The 20,550-nt window shown below is 38.1% G+C and overlaps 2 protein-coding genes and 1 long non-coding RNA gene across 3 annotated transcripts; 2 read left to right on the forward strand and 1 right to left on the reverse strand.

Annotated features, from left to right (window-relative positions):
- The first annotated feature begins 358 nt into the window (after nucleotides 1-358).
- Nucleotides 359-4,481, forward strand: LOC106179412 (uncharacterized). Its single transcript, XM_013563031.2, has 5 exons — nucleotides 359-470; nucleotides 940-1,170; nucleotides 2,156-2,386; nucleotides 2,830-2,966; nucleotides 3,876-4,481. Exons 1-5 carry the CDS (start codon nucleotides 410-412, stop codon nucleotides 4,140-4,142), a joined length of 927 nt encoding a protein of 308 aa, XP_013418485.2. The 5' UTR covers nucleotides 359-409; the 3' UTR covers nucleotides 4,143-4,481.
- On the reverse strand, nucleotides 3,489-19,456 carry LOC147761711 (uncharacterized). The gene is made up of 3 exons (XR_015334552.1): nucleotides 19,293-19,456; nucleotides 16,049-16,141; nucleotides 3,489-3,538 (listed from the first exon to the last, which is right to left on the reverse strand). It is a non-coding gene; the product is annotated as an uncharacterized LOC147761711 (long non-coding RNA).
- LOC106179390 (cell surface hyaluronidase CEMIP2) lies at nucleotides 5,147-19,756 on the forward strand. Its single transcript, XM_013563004.3, has 23 exons — nucleotides 5,147-5,271; nucleotides 6,305-6,454; nucleotides 6,820-6,922; nucleotides 7,541-7,701; nucleotides 8,084-8,248; nucleotides 8,743-8,857; nucleotides 9,535-9,605; nucleotides 10,037-10,126; nucleotides 10,386-10,586; nucleotides 10,872-11,041; nucleotides 11,424-11,633; nucleotides 12,083-12,285; nucleotides 12,607-12,676; nucleotides 13,069-13,200; nucleotides 13,683-13,768; nucleotides 14,149-14,280; nucleotides 14,641-14,676; nucleotides 16,051-16,209; nucleotides 16,752-16,929; nucleotides 17,399-17,617; nucleotides 18,103-18,314; nucleotides 18,917-19,084; nucleotides 19,388-19,756. The coding sequence occupies exons 1-23, from the start codon at nucleotides 5,229-5,231 to the stop codon at nucleotides 19,563-19,565; spliced, it is 3,252 nt and encodes a 1,083-aa protein (XP_013418458.3). The 5' UTR covers nucleotides 5,147-5,228; the 3' UTR covers nucleotides 19,566-19,756.
- Nucleotides 19,757-20,550: the final 794 nt, after the last annotated feature.

Raw genomic sequence — 20,550 nt, forward strand, 5'->3', positions numbered from 1 at the left:
TTAATCAATTTCCATCATAAAATGCATTAAACTAAAATATCAAGGCACTGAATTATTGTATATTATCTTATCATAAAATGTAAGTGTGATTACATGGCTTATTAGATGTTCGTTTTAAGCGGTTTTCACACCAAGAATCCAGATAAACAGTGATAATGGGTGCATTGTTACATATACACCTCATAATACCAGTTACAAAGGCCATTTGGCAAAATAGTACATCCCTTCAAACTCACTCGAACTCCAGTTTGGCAAACATTTTTACATTTGGAAAGCCTTTGGACGTATTGATTAATTTCCGTGCTTATTGCCTATAATGCCAATCGCGATTGCCCAATATTATGTATAAAACTCCGGACAACCGCACAGGCATCGTTCTTCAATTTGCAAACATTGAAGAAGCGTCGCCATGAGAGTTAAGATATTGGTTTTCCTGGTCTTTGGTCTTGGAGCCAACTATGTGTATGGACGTAGGTATTTTGTTCTCGAAAATAAGCGACTAAAGCGTAAATTATAATGCATTAGAACAAAATTTGGTTTTGATGACTTTAAAGAATTTGATCATTATCAGCTTAAAATGAGACCAACAGGTACGTACCTGTATTACTGTACATAATCATCCCATGATCCCACTCGATTTCTACATTTCTACGTGACACGGCGCACGGAAATCCGCTGCAGTTCTTGTTTAGACTGTTTTGCGCCTTTCGCTTTTTTTTAAAGCGTCGCTTAGCTATCAACGTGTTGCACACCTTGCAAAACCGACGAGCCATCAGAAATCTATGCCAAGAGTCAAAACACGCTCCTTTCATAAATCAGCCCCAGTGTAAAAAAAAAGGTGCTAGGAAAGAACTGACTATAAAACACAGTATTCCTGAAACTAATATTGCAAAGTTTCAAGATACCTGTATACAGCCCATTAAATATGCCATTTTGCAGAGAATTGCCCGATGGAGCGACGCCCAGGAAGATATTACGTCTTAGGGCCAGATACCAGGACAATTTACAGTATGACGGAAGAGCAATGTCGTACAACATGCCAAAATGACGCCAAATGTCCTGCCGCTACCTACCACACAACTAAGCGCGTGTGTTGGTTGCATGCTAATGTGCGTACGTTGGCCCACGGAGCCAACTGGGTTGCCTTTATGAAACCGGAAAGATGTCAAGGTGAGATTTTTCAACCTCCACCTCTCTAAAAGCCCATCATTCTTATTTTCATTAAATCTAACTTTTCAAAAGTTTAACTATCACATTTTTAATATTGTGAAAGACCGCATTATATTTCAGTTTTTGCTAACACAAATGCATATACGGTATGTGCACTAAACTTCAGTCCATCAAACATCATATATTTTATTACAAACGCGTGGCATGGTCTTGTCTGGTAATTAAAACAAACCATCCAAATAAAATAAATATCATGTATACATAATGATTGTTAATACCAATATCAGAGTCAAAAATACTTTAACACCCTCCTCTTCGATTTTAAATAGATTTGTAAACTTTTAAGTTAAAACACTTTTGTTGAACATCAATTGTATCACACAGAGGGTACAAATGTATCATTATCATTGAAAAAGAGATGGTTTCCATTACATAGTCCGTAATTTGAACACATTTTATGATGAGGAAAATGTTCATTAGGTTGATAGTTGGATCATATATGATAATTATCAAACACAAACTAAAACGCTTTCATACCGTTAGCTTATGGCCAACGTGGATCAAGCGGTCAGTGAGTAAAAACATCTACTCACATCAGTACGGTATGAAATTGTTTTGGCTTGTGTCTGATAATTATCATATACGTTTTATGATCTTTTATGTAACCTTTGATCATGGAGGGAATTCAGAGCAAGTTGATCTGCGGACTTATAGATCCGCAGATCAAATATGGGCGACCCACATAAAAGCATAGCCGACAAATCCTCTGATGGTGCCCCCGCCTCCACACACACTGTTCCTGCGGGGTTCTAGCAATTGAACTTCGGAGCCTTGTTTGAATCCGTTTAAAGGCGCGTGTGGATGCAAGGAGACCATTAAGGGATAAGTCGGCTTTACTATTATGTTGGTCATCCATATTTGAACCGCGGATCTGCAGATCAACTTGTTCTGAACGCGCTCAATGACAGCCCGTTCTACTTTACAGAGAGATGTCAGATGGAGCGAACCCCAGGGAGATATTACGTCCTAGGGCCAGATACCCGGACAATTTACAGTATGACGGAAGAGCAATGTCTTACAACATGCCAAAATGACGCCAAATGTCCCGCCGCTACCTACCACACAACTAAGCGCGTGTGTTGGTTGCATGCTAATGTGCGTACGTTGGCCCATGGAGCCAACTGGGTTGCCTTTACGAAGCCGGAGGGTTGTCGAGGTAAGATTGTGTCTGTTTTTGAAAAGAGAAATGAGGAGCCTCTCAAACCGTCTTTTTGCGAATTGCACAGACAGCTGTGTATTTGTTTCATATCGAAACATTCTTTTAACGGATAAAGGTTGATATCAAAATAAATTGAATGATAGGCCTATTAATATAATCGTATTAAATTTTAGCCGAATTACTTAAGATGCTTTACTTTAAGACTAAGAAACAAAAATCAGACACAACTGTTCGGTCCACCATGAAGAGACCTTGTCCATTCACTCGACCATAGATGGTGACCAAGGTCCATAGATGGTGACCAAGGTCCAAAAACGTCAAGTTTGACCTATGGTTCTTAGTCTCTAAGTAAAGAAAAACTTTTTTACCATCCTATCTAGAAACCATGAAAAACACAATTTTACTACTATACATACATTCCAATATATCTTTATCTACAGTCCAAAGAGGAGAAGTCAGCTACGGCAGATCGGTAGTCAATAGCCAGGCACTAAAAATCACCCTGCAGGACATAGCAAACTTCTTAGGGGCAACTGTTGTCGTACACAGCGGAGTGCGTCAGGGTGCGGATTACTATGTAAGGGTGCTTACTCAGAGATTTAGATCGATCTAAAGGTTAAGTTTTAGATCGACCTAACTCCCTGGGGTTTCACGCTAAATTACAGTCAGCCGAGCGGGCACCATAGTTAATTACCCCCTTACAGCTTTTAGTAGGCGGGACAGACGCTTAAGCCAGCCAAGCTGACAGTAATCTAGTGAGACTCCCCACAGGGATAGATCGATCTAAAAATCTATGGAAATGGGGTGTAAGGCTTCATTCACATGCAATGTCTATTTTCTAAATTCTATTTTCTATTCGCGGTATGTCTTTTGATCACGGTCTGTGCCCTGAATATCCCGCGGCGTAATTACTGGCAGCGCGAGCCAGTTACTATAAGTTACTATAAGTAACTGGCTCGCGCTGCCAGTAATTACGCGGCGGGATATTCAGGCTGCCAGTAATTACGCGGCGGGATATTCAGGGCACAGACCGTGATCATAAGATAGCGCGAATAGAAAATAGATTTTTAGAAAATAGACATTCCATGTGAACGAAGCCTAAGTGTAATATCGTGCCCTTCGCTCAACGTGTGAGGTTTCTTCGTCAGCCTAAAAGATAATAAATAAAACTGTGTGTGTGTGTGTGTGTGTGTGTGACGCATGATCAGGAGAACTGTAACGGTAATATGTGGACATACATTCGCTTTGTTTTCGTTTTTGAGGGATTATTTATTTATTTATTAGACTGTATTACGTTTCTTAATATAAGGGGTCTATTCCCAGCTTGCCTCAGAAATGTTTTTTCGGATGCCATATTCTGTAAATACGCATATTATTATAACAATTATTATTAGTATTATTATTATTATTATTATTATTATTATTATTATTATTAATCAGGGCAGTGGCGTGAATTATTGTTTTCTCTCCTTTTGTTCATTTTCAGCACTCCGTTGGTCAAGCTGCGGACATAACCGTAAGTGGCATCGATACCAAAACAGTGTGGGACCGTCTCAAAAGTGGAGGTATCATGGACAATGAATACTTTGTCATGTACCACGCGCCAGGTCAGAGGTCATGCTCTTCCGGGACCCATTTGCATATTGCCCGCTGGGAAATGGAAAACATGAGCGGCAGAACCACTTGCTGGGTAATTGAGGGGACGACGCCGGAAAATACGTGCACGTCGATGAGCACCTCCATTTGCCATTAAATGCGTGCATGGCACACGGTATACTTTAGCGAAACAGTCTGTATCGGTACACTTTGAGACCTGTCAAAATTTGTGATTATGCTTCGGTTTTTTTTCCTCACCTCCCCCCCCCCCCCCCCCCCCCAAGTTCGATTCCTGCATTTTGATCAATTAATTGTTTGTGTCGGGCCGTTGAAATGGCTTTTGTATGCAATATCCAGGATGTTTAATTTTCTCTGAACTTTGTAAGTGCTGCGGTACGGACTGTATCATTAAAGCATTGATTAGCAAGTCATTTCCTGTAACACTTTGCAAGTTTTAACTCAGACCGCATGCAAATAAATATGTTCTAAAAACCTACATTTTTTGTCTATTTTCATAGCACCACACTTGATCGGTTTCCACTTTAACTGACACGACATTCACGTAGGCCCTACCATTTTGCCGACTTGCACAATTGTTTACACGTTTCCATAACAATCGAATGAACTCTAAAAAATCACATTTTGTTCAAGACACCAGCTGACGAAATGCATAGAAGCAAGACATGAATAGATGCGGTTTCTTATACACTATAAGGGAGCATTCCCATTGGCACTTTCGGTCTTCGCAGATCGATCCAACCCCACGGGACTCTCGCTAAATGCAATTAGTTTCATGAGCCCTAAGACATGCAAGTGTTTTTTCATTGATTTGCAATAAAAAACAGGGGTTGTAGGATCACTGGTATTTATATAGGCCACCCACCCCCCATGCGTATTAAGAGGTACAGTGCAAGACCCACTGAGGACCTTCAACTATCTTAGTCGACCATAAATTTCGGATAACCTTTGTCACAGAAAAGATTTTTTTCAAATATGCTTATTTATTTCCTATGTTTATAAAGCTTTTTGAATAATAATAATAATAATAATAATAATAATAATAATATTTTCAAATCTATTTATAACTGTAAGACTAATTATATACACATGGAATCTATTTAAGTATATGTGTTATCTATACATCTGAGAATGTAACACCTGTGGAAATGACATAAATATCGCGCTGCCTATATGAGAACAGAAGCACAAGGAAAGGACAGTCCGCAGGAGAAGTTTGGCTAAAATGGTGATGATGCACGGGATCCTGTGTTTCCTTGCTTGGTCGAGTAGGTAGACCCTTTAATACATACTGACAGATATTTACAACATCAAACATGTTCTATATTTATCTATCTATCTATCTATCTATTTATTCATTTATTTTGTCTGTTTTATTCGCTTCTAAATTTGTTTGTTTTTGCATTATCAATATATTTTATCCTTATCTTTGAGTGAATTCACCATGTATGAATTAGAATAATACGCTATATTTTGCACCGGAACATCAATAGTTCTTGTAGCGCAAGAACCGATCTTGAATTGGAATTAGCAGTGTCACCCAAACTAAAAGTCATGGTATAGGATTTTTAGAGATGATAACATAATAACATTAGGGTCGCCCTTATAAAAATACAGTAAAAATATATAACATTCAGAGGTACAAATTTGTCAACCACGCTTAGGTTGCACTCGGCCAATTGTTGCCGCCAGTGCCGCTGCTACCAGGTGTTTCTGAAAAAGATTAAGATAAGCCAGATGCCTACATGTAAAGGTAGACAGGGGTCATTGGATAAGCCAACCGTCCTGTGAAAAATCGTGCCCATGCTGGTTTGTGTCCTGAATCTCGATGTCATCGAAGAGCGGCCGCGGTACCTTTATGTCAAGTATATTCGTGCATTCACCTAGGCTGCCCCTGCTTTCTACCAAAAATCAAGAACAGAAATGAAACCAAACGCAGTATTCGTACCCTAGACGCATACCGGGTGTATACTGAGAGAAAGTCGCACTTCTATTTGGGCTTTTTATCATTTTTTTTCTAAGAGTTGGGCTAATGAATCAGCAACAGTCAATATGATGAAATCATAATACAAGATTTTACATCTTATAGGAACCACGCACTTATAAATATAACTGGTCAATGCAAACAAGCAAAGTTTACATGTAGTTCAAATGTATAAGAATTTGAAATAGCAGTATTGTGTTGGAGCACAAAAATAATTTATCCGGAATCCCCTCGGAGTTAGATCGATCCTGCCAGTACAATAGCTTTATGGGAACCCAGTCTTAGTTATTTAACGTAATATTCATATTCCGATCCAGTGCTAACGGCCGAGGCCATATGTCCAGACAAGACGTCAAATCTTCAACTATGGAGACCCGGAAACAACCCAGGCGCTGATGTCACAATTCCCAGGGGCAAACTTTACCTGTTGGACAAGTCGACGACAGTGAACAGCATCACTATTCAGGGTGGGTGTAAGTGATGTGGAGTTTAACTATTGAAATTATCTAGATATAGACAATGCACAGCAGTTGTTCTAGTATTCAGTGTATAACGAATTAAGCGTGTCAGGACGCTTCGCTACAGTTGGTTATATCTTATTCCATTTGATATTATTTTAAGTTTCAGCTATTAGACGCCTTTATAAATAAAATACAGTTATCTTCCTAGACAGATCGTTGTCTTTGGTGCGCATCTTCGAAGAACGTCCAACCATCAACATGCCGATGTAACTGAAGATGTCTTGCAATGTAATATTGTGCTGTTACAATATTAAATCGCGACGGTTAATATAACTTTCTACTTATACCTCATGTACGACTGCCTATTGCAGGAAAGCTGGTTTTCAAAGACAGCGTGGCACCGATCGTGGTGAGGACTAAACATATCCGTGTTGAGAACGGCGGAGAGTTACACATTGGTAGTTCCGATTGCAGGCAAGATCTGATTTACCTCCAAGTTATAGTCTTTATTGAAGTGTTTATAACCACTTCAACAGGTTTAGGTCATTATATATTTAAAATTGATAAATACTGCAACACCATTAGCACTATTATGCATATCTGTTTGTATAATTTGAACCTTAGCTCATCCATAAGAGGATTCATAACTATCTGTGTATCTATATAGATATTCCGGCACCTGCCACCAAGCCCTACTCCATCGAAACATTGTTTTTTCATTCACCTTATACTTTTTTTTTTTTTACAAAACGACATTAATTGCTTGTATCTTTGGAGACCTGAAATCGGAATTCAAGTCGTGCAGTATATACATCTTAGCGCATACCAGAATATGCAGTATATGTAACTATAAAATTATCCTTATATCATCACCAACTCGACTATCTGAAGGGAAGTTAGTAGCCCACATTACTTATTAAGATGGGCATTTCTGACTGAGACGCGTGCAAGATCTTGTCGGGGTTCTGGAACTGCGCAGCAATTCCTCTTCAAGTTTACATAGCCGTTGCATATATATATATATATATATATATATATATATATATATATATATATATATATATATATATATTCTTAATGTATTTTACATAGGTATCAGGGGAAAGTCACCATCGTCCTTATCGGCAAGTCAACCGATGCCGACGAAGACCCAGACTTTGGCAAGAAGTTTATTGGCGTCACTAAAGGCGGCACCTTGGAAATTCATGGCAAGGCAAAGACCGCCTGGACCTTTTTGGAAGGACACCTGACCGGTAAAGAAGATCTATGGAGATTTGAAAGTATCAAATGCAGTACAACGGATAGATTTGTTATGGGTCACATTGTCTGTTTACAGTAAATCGTTTAGTCTTTACGTGATAGAGTAAGTTAATTACACATTTAATATTTCAATTCGATGAATAAACATCATTATAACTTTATTATTATTATTATTATTATTATTATTATTATTATTATTATTACCAAGAACATGTTTAAATTGCGTTTTGAAAATGTCAGGTCTGTCTGTGACAACGGACATCCATCTCATAAATTCATTTGTCATAAAGACGAAATGTATTTCCCGAAAATACAAAATGATAAAGACGGAAGCATTTAGCATAATTTGTAAAGTGATAGTCTCTTGTGTTTTAGGTTCACTGGCGGAAGGGGCTGAAACTGACACCTCGATGAGAAGAGGCTTAAACTTACGTGTGATAGACCGGCAGACTGGCCGTGTGACGGCGAAACAATCATTTGATACGCACGGCGACAGCACAGCATCGCAGGGACTGATTGACTTTATTAATAAACAGAAAAGTAAGGAACTATTTTACACCTTGTTCTTGGGTAGATTACTGCAGATTTGTAGCTGTATTGTAATAACGAGCTCCAGCACAGAGAGAGGGATATAAAAACAAAAAAGTTCATGGTCATATTATCACAAGCACTTCGCTAACTTGTGTGTTATGATAATATTCAATGGCTTTTCTGTGGTTTCATTTTTTAAACTTCTGGGCATTGTCTTTTTATATTTTGTTTTCATTTCTTTGGATTCAGTAACTGATAAAAATAAGCTTGAAACCCTTTTCATACACAGGAATTATAAACGGCAAGACACCCCATCCCAGAATATTTTTGAAATAGAATTATTATTATTATTATTATTATTATTATTATTATTATTATTATTATGGCGGGGTGGCTTTAAAAGTCATATCGTGAACTCTAACGGAAACTACAATCATTGCCTCAGTCTACACATGAGCGGCCTCGTACCGGTCTATATAAAATATCTCTGATTTCAAACACAGATGGCGCCATAATCGCAATGGCAGCATATGATGAACCGTCATCAAAACTAAACAAGGATGCCAGGAACTTTCTCAGCAAAATGGGGAGCAAAGAGGCTGGGAGCCTTCGTCACAGGTAAATTAGTGATGTCTTAGGTAGTACATGTTCTTCCAAAGCTTTCAGGGGTTTAATCTAATGCATATTTACAATGTTGATGTATATTGTATATATACACTGTACGGTATATAAGTTTATGGCATGTTTCTTTCAGATTGTTCTCTTTTACGTACATTTCTACTTTGATAGTTTCATAGAACAAATGCTTAAACCGTGTACGGTGTTGGAAAGTATTAAATCACAAAATTTCACAATGTTCAAATAGTGAAGAATGGCATCCTAGTACCTTTGACGCTGCCATTATGCTTTGGTTTTCGTTATCACCGCAAGTTGGCACTTCGCGGTTCCGAGTTATGACGAGCGCCAATCTAAAGCAGTTTGGCGGGAAGCGAGGTGGTACGATTACAGTACCTGGTACAGAATGGGTAACTCTTCATATGTGTTAATGTTTTGGCTCGAAACCACAACGCCTAACTACAAACGTCATTAATTTGCCTCACGCTGCTGCAGAAGTCCTGGAATACGAAATGGAATATAATGGCGACTCAATGACAGCATGGCTAACAAGACTATGGCCGGTTGACACTTGTAATTTAAAAGCTTCATGAGTGAGAGCAAAACAAATATTCTTATGGCGCAATAATCAAAATATGACGGGCAATGATTTGCTGACATATCTGTTTTTATTATTTAAGGGAGCCTTGGGCGTTCATTGCTGTTAAAGGGTCACCATCGGAGACTGTCGAGGAAAGAGTGAAATACATTAGTAAGTGCGCTTTGATGATTTCTTGTCTGACGTGATGCAGGCATATTATTTTTTATCACATTTTCAACAGGGAATTATCAAAATTTAAAGGCGTTATATCCTTCCTAGCAAAGACAATGTTAAAATATTACAATATTATTTGATTCTGCCCTAATTTCTGTTATGGAGGAAAAAAAACAACGGCAAGTCGTTTCACATCAAAGACATATATTTTACAAGGTTTCGCTAGATTCGATATTATTCATAATCATTTCTGCTCTGTTACACATTCTTAGTTACGTCAGTAGTTTCTTCAGGCAGCAGCTCAATTCAGCATCCAATGTAACAGTGTCTAACAAATGAATAAATTCATTCTTTTGGGGGAATGAGGCGGTAAATGATCTTATCCATAAAGTTCATATCGATATGTTCAATGTGTTTTTCTTCTCCAGATCCAACAACGACACACTACGCAACAGCTGAGAAGACGTTCACAAATACAAATGGTCAATTTCGGGTCTCCGTGAAAAGCGGATGGAGTGGTTAGTGACCTTTTATGACCGGATTCACATCTAGTTTTCTTCCTTAATTAGATACCCCAAAGAAATGCCATACTGTATTTTTTCTAAAACATACTAAAGCCGGGCTGTGGTTTTATTTAATATTGAACGCAAATATACTATCCTTAGTACATGTAGATGCGGGATAGAAATCTTTGGCAAGGAAATTTTCCGCCGGGCTGTATATACATGTAGTTCTTCGTTGACAAAAGTTAAAAATGTATTACCACTTATTTTGTAGCGGCAACAAAATGGGCCAGTGCGGCATTTGAACTTGGGACCCAAGCGGATGGACACGTGATCACCTTGGCGGATGACGTCAGCAGTTGGAGGGAAGGAGATCGCGTCGTCATCAGCAGCACTGATGTCTCCATGTATCAGACGGAGGAATTTGTGATTGGAAAATGTGAAAGCTGTAGTCGTTTTCAAATTAAGATTTTGGGTAAGATCTTATTTTAAAAAAAATAATGCCCAACTTATTATTTTTAATGGTGACCACGTTCCCACGATTCTTCATGATGAAACGGCGTTTCTCTCATCTGTTTATTATTAGTGCACGTGCTTGTCTTACATATAAACAGTAAGAACGTGATGCTTAATTGTATAAAAATACGCCACTGAACCGGCGGTCGGTGCCCGCACATTCACTATAAGACATTGAATATCTGCAATTCACAATAGTCATTGTTGTCGGAGAAAAAAAATAGATTTAAATGCTTTGTTTCAGGTAAGGTGAATTTTCTCCATTTCGGCGGTTCGTCCTATGGTGTTGACATGCGCGCTGAGGTCGGAATACTCAGCAGGAATATCTTGATCAAGGGAGAAATGGAGTCGAAATGCTACGGAAACAATCGTTGCCAGTTCTTCGATCATGACACGTTCGGTGGGCATATGCAGGTAAGTTTTTATGTCTATCATTGGAACATATTGCCTGTTTCCTTGCGTGATTTACCGGTAATTACTCGGCTTAAAAATATGTGCTTTAGTATTTTATGTAATTTTGATTCCCTTTCGGGTTAGCTTATTATTATATGTAAATGGTTTATTCTTTTATTATTATTATTTTTTTTGTTATTCTTCTCTTTATTATTATTATTATTATCATTATCGTATAAAGATTCAAATGAAACCACACAGTTTTGGTAATTTTCAAGCCACAAAAAGCATCACTGAATTTCCAGCCATAAAGAAAAAAGGAAAACGTAGATGCATCATTGATGCTAATACAATCTGGCACGTTCGCTGTCTCGATTTTCTTGTTGTTTTCCTGCTTTTTTAGATTCTAAAAGGCTTCAAATCTGTCCATCTTTCCGGGGTGGAGTTATTCAATATGGGTCAACAAATCATCGGAAGATACCCTGTTCATTTCCACATGTGTGGTGACGTGGACGAACATGGTGGCTATAAAAACCCTACGTGGGTGAAAGACCTGTCCATCCACAAGTCCTTCAGTCGCTGTGTCACCATTCACGCTACTCACGGACTCTTGGTGAGACAGATTATTTGACAGTGTCAGTTTAGTGTCTCAACTGTCTGTTTGCATGTCTGTCTATCTGACATTTACTTTCGCGACGAACACCTGCACATGATTTTAAAGGCAAACCCACGTTAGTATGTAAGTCAGAGAAGAAGAATTGCATTAGCTGAGTTATGTTATAAGAGTGAAGTAATTTTTCTTCAATCAACAGCTTGATATTGAAATAATTACCTCCAATATTTCCAATATTCCCTGATGAAGATGTTCTGTTAGACATCGACATATTGGAGGTAACTATTTCAGTTTTAAGCCGTTGACTGAAGGAAAATCACTTCAGTATTTCAAATCCATTTTAATTGATCAATTATCATTTTACTCCGATATCATTAGCTGTTGCCCTTAGCTTTTTCATTCAGAAAATTTCACATTTTTTCCACCGAAATATCATATATATTTCACAGGTCCAGAATGTCGTTGGCTACAGCACACTCGGTCATTGCTTCTTCCTGGAGGACGGCAATGAGCAGAGGAACACTCTGGACCATAACCTGGGTCTGCTTACTAACCCCGGCACCATTCTCCCTTCTGAGAGAGACACCAAAATGTGCACCACCATAAGAGAGAACGTTATCGCTGGATATACGCCTTCGAAAACTGATTGCAAGTACGTGGCGAATGTCGGTCGGTATTCAATTCTTTTTCCTACTTGACAAGCACAGCCTCTCTCTCGTGTGTGTGCGAGTGCGTGTGTATGCGTGTGTGTACGCGCGTGCCTCTTGGAATGTCGGTTCTAGACGAGTACTGAGAATATTTTGAATATTTTGTGATAAACCAACTTTAAGCTTAACCTATTTTCGTTTTAAATATCAACTTTAATAGCTGTATATTCGTCTAGGTTTGGGGAGGGGGGGGGGGGGGGGTTAGTCCATAAAATGTATTAATCAAATGCCAATAGCTATGCATGTAATTCACTTGGCTGTTACAGCGCAGTGACCACCTTCTGGATAGCACACCCAAACAACACCTTTATCAACAACGCGGCTGGAGGCTCAGCGGTGAGTTAAAACCAGGACAATCGTTCTCAATATTATTATGAAAATGAAAACTATATTACAATGAGTTAACTACAGATGATCAGATGAAAAAGGAAACCCAATGTTAAAATAAGATCATTTTGCGCAATGCGTAGTGTTTGCAGAATTGCAAGGGTAATTTCTCTCGCTTTGATAGAATTTTTTTTTATGAAACGTTGCACACGCATATATTCTTTTGTTATTATCTGCACGTTAAAACTAAAATGATAACAGACATGAAATACACTCTATCTGAAAAAAATGCACACAAAAGATAGCGCTATATACTAAAGCATAACAACAGATGAACTATTCCTATTAAAACTTTAATGTCAACCGCTTCAATAATTTTTAAAGGCACCCATCAATTCCAGGGCGTCGGCTACTGGTTTGCGTTCCACAAAGAACCCACAGGGGCCTCCAAGGGAACTCTACCACAGCGTCACGGAGAAAGAACGCCAATTGGGAAATTTTATAACAACAGGGCCCATTCTAACATGGGAAAAGTATGTATGACTGTGACCTAAATTCTTGAAATGTATTGATACCGGTAGCTTCAGATTTTAACCATACTTCGTTTGGACCAGAGGCGGAAAATGTTCTTATATCCTTGGTTTTCTTGCTTTGTGCTTTATGCATGTCCATTTTTTTTTTTTTTTTTTTTTTTTTTTTTTTTTTTTTGGAGGGGGGGAGGGAGTGCCTCCGAAGTAATTTGAATCCAATATTGAAGTAATTTAATATTCAACACAGTTAAAAAAAACTAAAGTAGCAAAAGGGTGAAATTCAAGGTCAAATGTTTTCGGTAATTCATGAGTCAGTTTTATCAAATCTGTCTATGCCTTAAAGGAACTTCACGACAAGCCATTGTAATTGGAATGAATCGCAACTGAGTTTGTTTTGGAACGTAGTTTCAATTTTCCAAAACGCAAAATGTGTACTATGTATATTAATGATATTGTAATTTATTTTTTTTTCGATCGTGTTGCAGGCCTCATTGATGTTGGACGAGGGGGTTAAGACCACACCTTCTACGTCACGGTCACCTGCTGAGTATCTGTCCATGACAGGCGCTAGGTATAAACAAATTATTCTAATAGACAGACCCTTGCAAACCTCTCTTATATTTCGGAAGACCAGTTAAGGGGGATCGATACGTTAGGATTTTTTCCCTTATCCGCTTAGATAATGCAAACATAAATATTGTTAAGTTATGAGATAATGCTGTTGCATCAGAAATATATCGGGGTGAATTTGTTAACTCGACCTAATGATGTAACTGTTCAATAGCGTTTTGGGGGTAAAAACTAATAGCAATTTCAAATAGATATTCCTCATCTAAACAACTATCAACAACACATTAACACCTGTTTAATTACAACACAGCAAGTACGTGTACTACAATCTGGTGCCAGGAAATTTTCTTGAAAGATTTACTTCTGTTTTTACGTATTCAGGCACGCTCCACACGTGGATGCCAATCTAAATAAACCAAGATCCCCTTCTATCATCGACCGCTTCACAGCGTACAAGACAACAGGCCACGGCATATGGGCGCGTGGAGGTGAAATTATCATTCAAAACTCAAGGTTCTTATATAAATTTTTAGCTCACTTTGTCATCTTTGTTTACCTGCTGTTATCATTGTTTGCCATTTATTTATTTTTGATGTATTTATTCATTTTTGTTGATCAAATTAATGAAAATATCCATGGTATAGTACGCGTTAACTCCCTACATTAGCAAATTTTTCATGGCTGTTTTTTATGTGTTTCTGATGCTAAAAGCGGAGCGATAAGATGTAAAATAGTGTAATTCTCACTTGCTGAACTTTTGAATTTAAAACTGAGCAAGATTATGTGATGCTATTTCCCATTATCACAAAGGGAAAGTTACGTGCTACAAAATAATATATATTAAAACCCTGATTCTTTATGCCTTTTCAACAGGTTTGCGGACGTAACTACTGGCATTATTCTAGCAAGGTATTGTACTATCATCCTCAAAACCACAAATCTGGCTGCTGTGTATTATAACTTTTATTAATTTATTCTCTTTACATGCATATCTACATGGATTTGTAAGTTTTCAAGGAAATTAAGATGTAGTCTGCAAGATATTCGTAATCGTTTCCCTAAAAAACATTTTTTTTTTACTTTATATTTTTGTGTACGGATCTTTGGTCGAAACAGGGTTAAAATAATTAGTTATACCCTATCTGAAACCGTTCACAGAATAACGGTCAACAGGCCCGTCATTAAGTACAAAGTTTCCCCTTACTTAGACACTCTGGTAGTGGATATTATGGGAGACCGGGGCTAGTTGGACCCCGGGGTAAGTTGGCCCCCCCGTCAATTTATGACAAAGTAACTACGAGGTAAAAAAAATTGGCCACATACTCTTGTAAAGTGACCGTAGCCTACAATGCTAAGGAATTGTCGGACGTTAAAAAGTTTTACTTAAGCGGTGAGTCAAATTAAGTATTTTTGCACCTAAAAGTAATTTTGTTAAAGAGATTTAAAAATCTATTTCATAGGATTTTGATTGAATATAATATATGTATAGGGCATCAAACTGAAGCTCATTGTTTCAAGTTTCACAGAGACGTATCATCGTTGCTCATTCTAGCACCATAAATGGCTGCCATCCTTTAAAATTAAAAGTGTGCACCCGGGGCTAGTTGGCCTCCTTGACTCGGGGCAAGTTGGACCCTCATATTACCCACAAACCTTTGCGCGCAACACAGCTAGAGACCATTGTTGAAACAAACTCAATGGTTTAAAACTGAATATGTTACTTTCTTTTAAAACGAAAATTTATTATTCGTATTCATTCATTAAAAACCTGCTTTATACCATTAGTAATTAATTCTTTATTAAAATAAAACAAATTTATCAATAGATATTCTGCTTCTTGCAACACATACCCCCCCCCACAACGTGACGTACGGAAACCTCAGTAAATCTGCCTCATTTGAACTATTTATTCATCAAAGACTCTCAAAAGTCAATTTAATAAATTAAAAATGTATAAAAATGTATTACAAGGCGTTAACGTGGGATATTTACTCCATTTTTGTATAGGGGGCCAACTTGCCCCCCCCCTCTGACGTCAACTGCGTTTTTTGTCAAATTGTGAGCCATCTGGCATTATATTTGAAAAATAATGACGTTGCATACGTAGCTTAGTTCATGGGGCTTACTTTGAAACCGGTTTTGTTACTCTTACTCATTCCTTGTTGGCTCTACAAGGCCAAAAGTGTCTAACTGGGCCAACTAGTCCCGGTCTCCTCTATACTGTAGAAGTGAACGTATTTTTCTCGTGTCGGTATAAATCAAAGCCATTCACATTACTTACAGTGAAGGAGTTACCCCGTTCGATCCAGGAAGCCACCAGGCGATTAGAGACACCATCTTTGTCGGCGAGAGCGAGAACAGGGGGTCCAAAAACCTGAAAATAAGCAACAGGAATTGGGCAGCTGGCTTTGATGGAAAGATGCGAATGTTTCCCAGCGACAGGTGAATAGAACGCTGTTTACATCTACATACACATGCCGCAGGGCTAATACATGTATCAAAATAATAATAATAATAATAATAATAATAATAAAGATTGCTGGTGCCGATTTTATGAAACTTGCGTGAGTCGGACAGGAATCAGTCAACTACCGGGTGCTAATACTTAAGGAAAACCATATATATATATATATATATATATATATATATATATATATATATATATATATATATATATATATATATATATGCACGCAACCACACAAATTGAAACACGTTGATTTACTCTTTAAAAAATGAGTGGACGGCGACGAAAATTAAACAAAAACTTTTGGAGTAAACGTGGAAAGTCCATTATTTGTTATCGCAAAACATTAGGGGTAAAATTGGATAAATTTAAAGTGGTTGAAAATTGCAAACAGCTTCAAATGCCACTGCGTCATATAATGTACACATTCAAAGAATCAAACATCTACATGAACCTACAGTTATCAATAATGTACTGCCAGTACATGTACATGTAAACAGTTAATTATAATCTCCAGAACAAATCCAAAGAGGGGTGTTGGTGTATACGACGGCCCTATCACCGTAGAAAGATGTCAGTTCAAGCGTTTTAAAAGCCAATACAACAAAGCCACGGCGGCCATTGGGTTCTTCCTGCTCAACGGCTGGCAGATAGCTACCACAAGCCGGTTCACCGATGTGTCATTTGATGACGTGGTAAGCACATGTTCTCCTGTGACAAACGATTAGTATCTGTTATTTAATCCGCCTGCCCCGCGATGGACGCTCAATAAAACTATCAGCAGCGTGTGTGGCAATCGTAATGAGAGTGGCCTTGTCACCACACACCGGTAACCGATATGACACCTACAGTGCAACTTCCGTCCCACGTGCCGACTTTAGTATTTATAAATAAGTATCTCTGTAACTTAGCATTGTCATTTCCTCTCTCTTTTCCTCTATTTAAGCCAACGCATACATATTTTATTTGATAAAACAGTCATTTAAAATAGAATTGTACCGAAATAAATAATAGACAAATAAATAAATATCGTTGTTTTATTTACAATGCTTTTTGATTATATCTGATGCGAATAATGTATTGAATGAATTATAATTATTATTATTAATCCTGACATTCATTTACATTGGGTCGTGGTCAAAAGTCTGATTCATTTATTTTCAGAGTCGCCGTGCTTGGTTTGGCCGCATTCCTTCTGGATCTTACTCTAAAAGGGCAGACAAAGATGGCGACAAAGTTCAGATTTTCAAAGATGAGGACGGTTCCGTTACTGGGTACAAGGACTCCTTTGTCATTCGAGCAGACAACTATCTTCTCCGCCATGATGGCTGTGTCGAAAAGCCAGAGTGGAACGCCGCAATCTGTAAAGGGTCTTATGCACAAGTGAGTTGGAATTAAATTATCGAGGTACATTAGGGGAGTAAAGACACAGGCAGAATAAAGTTTAAAACAATCATACTTTTCATCATACTTTACATCACTGGGCCCTTTGATATTTTACTCTTTTACATCTCAAAACATCTAAAAAGATTAATGTTCCATTTTTTATCTTAATTGCTTTTAAGATTTTATTTTTCTCAGCGCTTTACATCTGTACACGGAAATCATGGAATAAATACAGTAAATATGGTCACATTTAAATCTTTCTTTTGTCTAAATCTTTTAATTGATATATCACTGAAATAATAAGAACTCCGACTACCGACAACACTACTCACATCTCCAATATTGTCGAATGGATTGAAGTTCTTAGAAACATTTTCATATGCACTATTTCTTATTTATTTATTTATTAATTTATTTATTTATTCACATCTCTCACGCTGATTAATTAATTGAAGTACTTTAAACATTTCCGTTATTTCCAGATGTGGGTTAAAGCAAAGAACAAGCAACTCCGCATGAGTATGACCCGTACCGACCACCCAGACAAACCGCTTCAACTGGAAAGCCCCAAGAGAACCAGCAGAGATCCTTGGAACCAGTATCAGCCTTCCATGCTACTGGGTCAGACCTATACCATCCACTGGGACGGCACCTCACCAGCTAGCGTGCAGCTGCACCCAATTAACTTCAACAAGTAACTTTTATTTATTTATTTATTTATTTAACCTATACCATCCACTGGGACGGCACCTCGCTGCTAGCGTACAGCTGCCCCCCATTAACTTCAACAAGTAATATATCTATTTATTTATTTATTTATTTATTTAACCTATACCGTCCACTGGAACGGCAACTCACCTGCTAGCGTACAGCTGCCCCCCCCCCCCCCCCCCCCCCATTAACTTCAACAAGTAAAATATTTGTTTATTTATTTATTTATTTAATCTATACCATCCACTGGGACGGGGAATCGTCTGCTAGGGTGCAGCTTCACCCCATTAACTTCAACAAGTAAAATATTTATTTATTTATTTACTTATTTATTTATTTATTTGTTTATTATTTTACCTTTACTATCATCTTGGGAGGCACCTCGCCTGCTAACGTGCAGCTGCATCCCATTAACGTCAAGAAGTAAAATGTATTTATTCATTTATTCTTCTGTTTGTATATAGGCAAAATACCGACAGATACATGTACGTAGGACCTTTATTTATAGCGCAATTTCCGACACTGAATCATTAAATAGTCAATTTTAAAACGCACTTTTGGTACTGGATATTTTCTGTCTTCCAGAAATGACAACATAATAGTTGGACTATGTTATCCCGCTGGCACCACCTTCAAAATCCGATACCAGCGTCTGAACCGGCGAACACCCATCAAGACACTAACTTCTGTCAACTCGTTGACAGGGGTGAAAAACGGGAACGGTGGAGTGTATTTCTGGGATGGACAAGTGGGGTGAGGACTTGGGATAATAATAATAATAATAATAATAATAATAATAATAATGTCGCGTAGCTTTTATCAGTAGTAGCAGAAGTAGTATTGCTGTTATAACCTTGTTAAAAGTATCCGTCTGCTTGTGTGTGTGTGTGTGTGTGTGTGTGTGTGTGAGAGAGAGAGAGAGAGAGAAAGAGAGAGAGAGAGAGACGGACGGTCTTTGTACCTCAAAATAAAGCCCCACTGTTGTCCTTTATAGCACAATGCTCCATCCAACATACGGGTATTTTTCTCAATGGCATTATCATTTTTTTTTTCAAGACTGCTGTTTCTTAAACTCACTACGGAATATAACAGAGATGGGTGGAATTACTGCTCTACCCAGGGCTGTGAGTACATCTCCATCGAGGCCACAATACCAAATGGCGCCACCAGCGTCTGCCCAGGACAGGCCTATCCGAAGTATCAGGCCAAGCCTGCCAGCATTTTAATCGGCTGATCCAGCAGTGACATGATAGGTCAAAAACATTTTATCTTGTCCTTGCCTTGCTTATGTTTATTAGTGTAAGATACTGAAATTGGAACATGCACATGCTTAAAATGGCAACTGTTATCAAAAACATGTCGAAGTGGTGGGAATTGCGTGTTATGTTAGTGAATTCGAAATAAAATGAATGAAAATAAAACAAATGCACTGCTTATTGAGATAATAAATAAATAAATAAATAAATAAATAAATAAATAAATAAATTGATTGTCTAGTAATCCTCCATTTTCACACGCGTTTTCCTCGTTCCTTTCTTCCTATCTTTTTCCAACAGGCTAATCCAGGCATTATTTTAGGGGGAGCGAAGGTTAATATACGTACATTATATACTTTGTCCCCCTTGCGTACACGATACGGCATGACTGGGTGGCTTTAGAGTACGATCACATTGATACGCTAGATAAAAGTTGAAGATGCTAAAGATCTATAAAATAAAAATCAAATATATAGAAATGACAAATATAACTGTATTAATTTGGAAACGGTCCTTGATGCTTTTGTTATGTATATGACATACCCTGTATATGAACCCGTTAAATGACAATAAATGTCTGATAGCGACCATGCATGTAAGCGATGCAAAATGGCATGCAGTGTAACCCACTTCATGTATATATAAAGACAATGGCGGATTTAGAGGGGAATGGGGTCAGGGGGGTCCTGACCCCCTCCCCCTCCGATTTCTGGTCCCCTCTTCCAATTAGATTTTTGACTAGCTGAATCAAAGTTCTAAACCGTACCAAATGGCACTGTTCGCCCTCTAAAATACCAAAAAAAATTAGGGAACCTTCGGCGGGCTTCGCATCCGCCCCCCTTCAAATAATCCTGGATCTGCCCCTGAAAGGTGATAGGCGATCCGAAATGCGGAGATTAAGAATGCACTATCATACACATTTAGCTGAAAAAAATGCACAAATGTGTCTCAGGGTCAGTTGGA

The sequence above is a fragment of the Lingula anatina genome, chromosome 5 (assembly GCF_051362555.1).
Source record: "Lingula anatina isolate TDL-2025a chromosome 5, LinAna3.0, whole genome shotgun sequence".
Taxonomy (NCBI): Eukaryota; Metazoa; Brachiopoda; class Lingulata; order Lingulida; family Lingulidae; genus Lingula; species Lingula anatina.

Coding starts and splice junctions, on each gene's coding strand:
- LOC106179390 (XM_013563004.3), top strand. CDS start 5,229: ATGGTGATGATGCACGGGATCCTGTGTTTCCTTGCTTGGTCGA. Junction 5,272..6,304: donor GTGTTTCCTTGCTTGGTCGA/GTAGGTAGACCC, acceptor ATTCCGATCCAG/TGCTAACGGCCGAGGCCATA. Junction 12,286..12,606: donor CCTTCGAAAACTGATTGCAA/GTACGTGGCGAA, acceptor TGGCTGTTACAG/CGCAGTGACCACCTTCTGGA.
- LOC106179412 (XM_013563031.2), top strand. CDS start 410: ATGAGAGTTAAGATATTGGTTTTCCTGGTCTTTGGTCTTGGAGCCAAC. Junction 2,387..2,829: donor GAAGCCGGAGGGTTGTCGAG/GTAAGATTGTGT, acceptor CTTTATCTACAG/TCCAAAGAGGAGAAGTCAGC. Junction 2,967..3,875: donor GTCAGGGTGCGGATTACTAT/GTAAGGGTGCTT, acceptor GTTCATTTTCAG/CACTCCGTTGGTCAAGCTGC.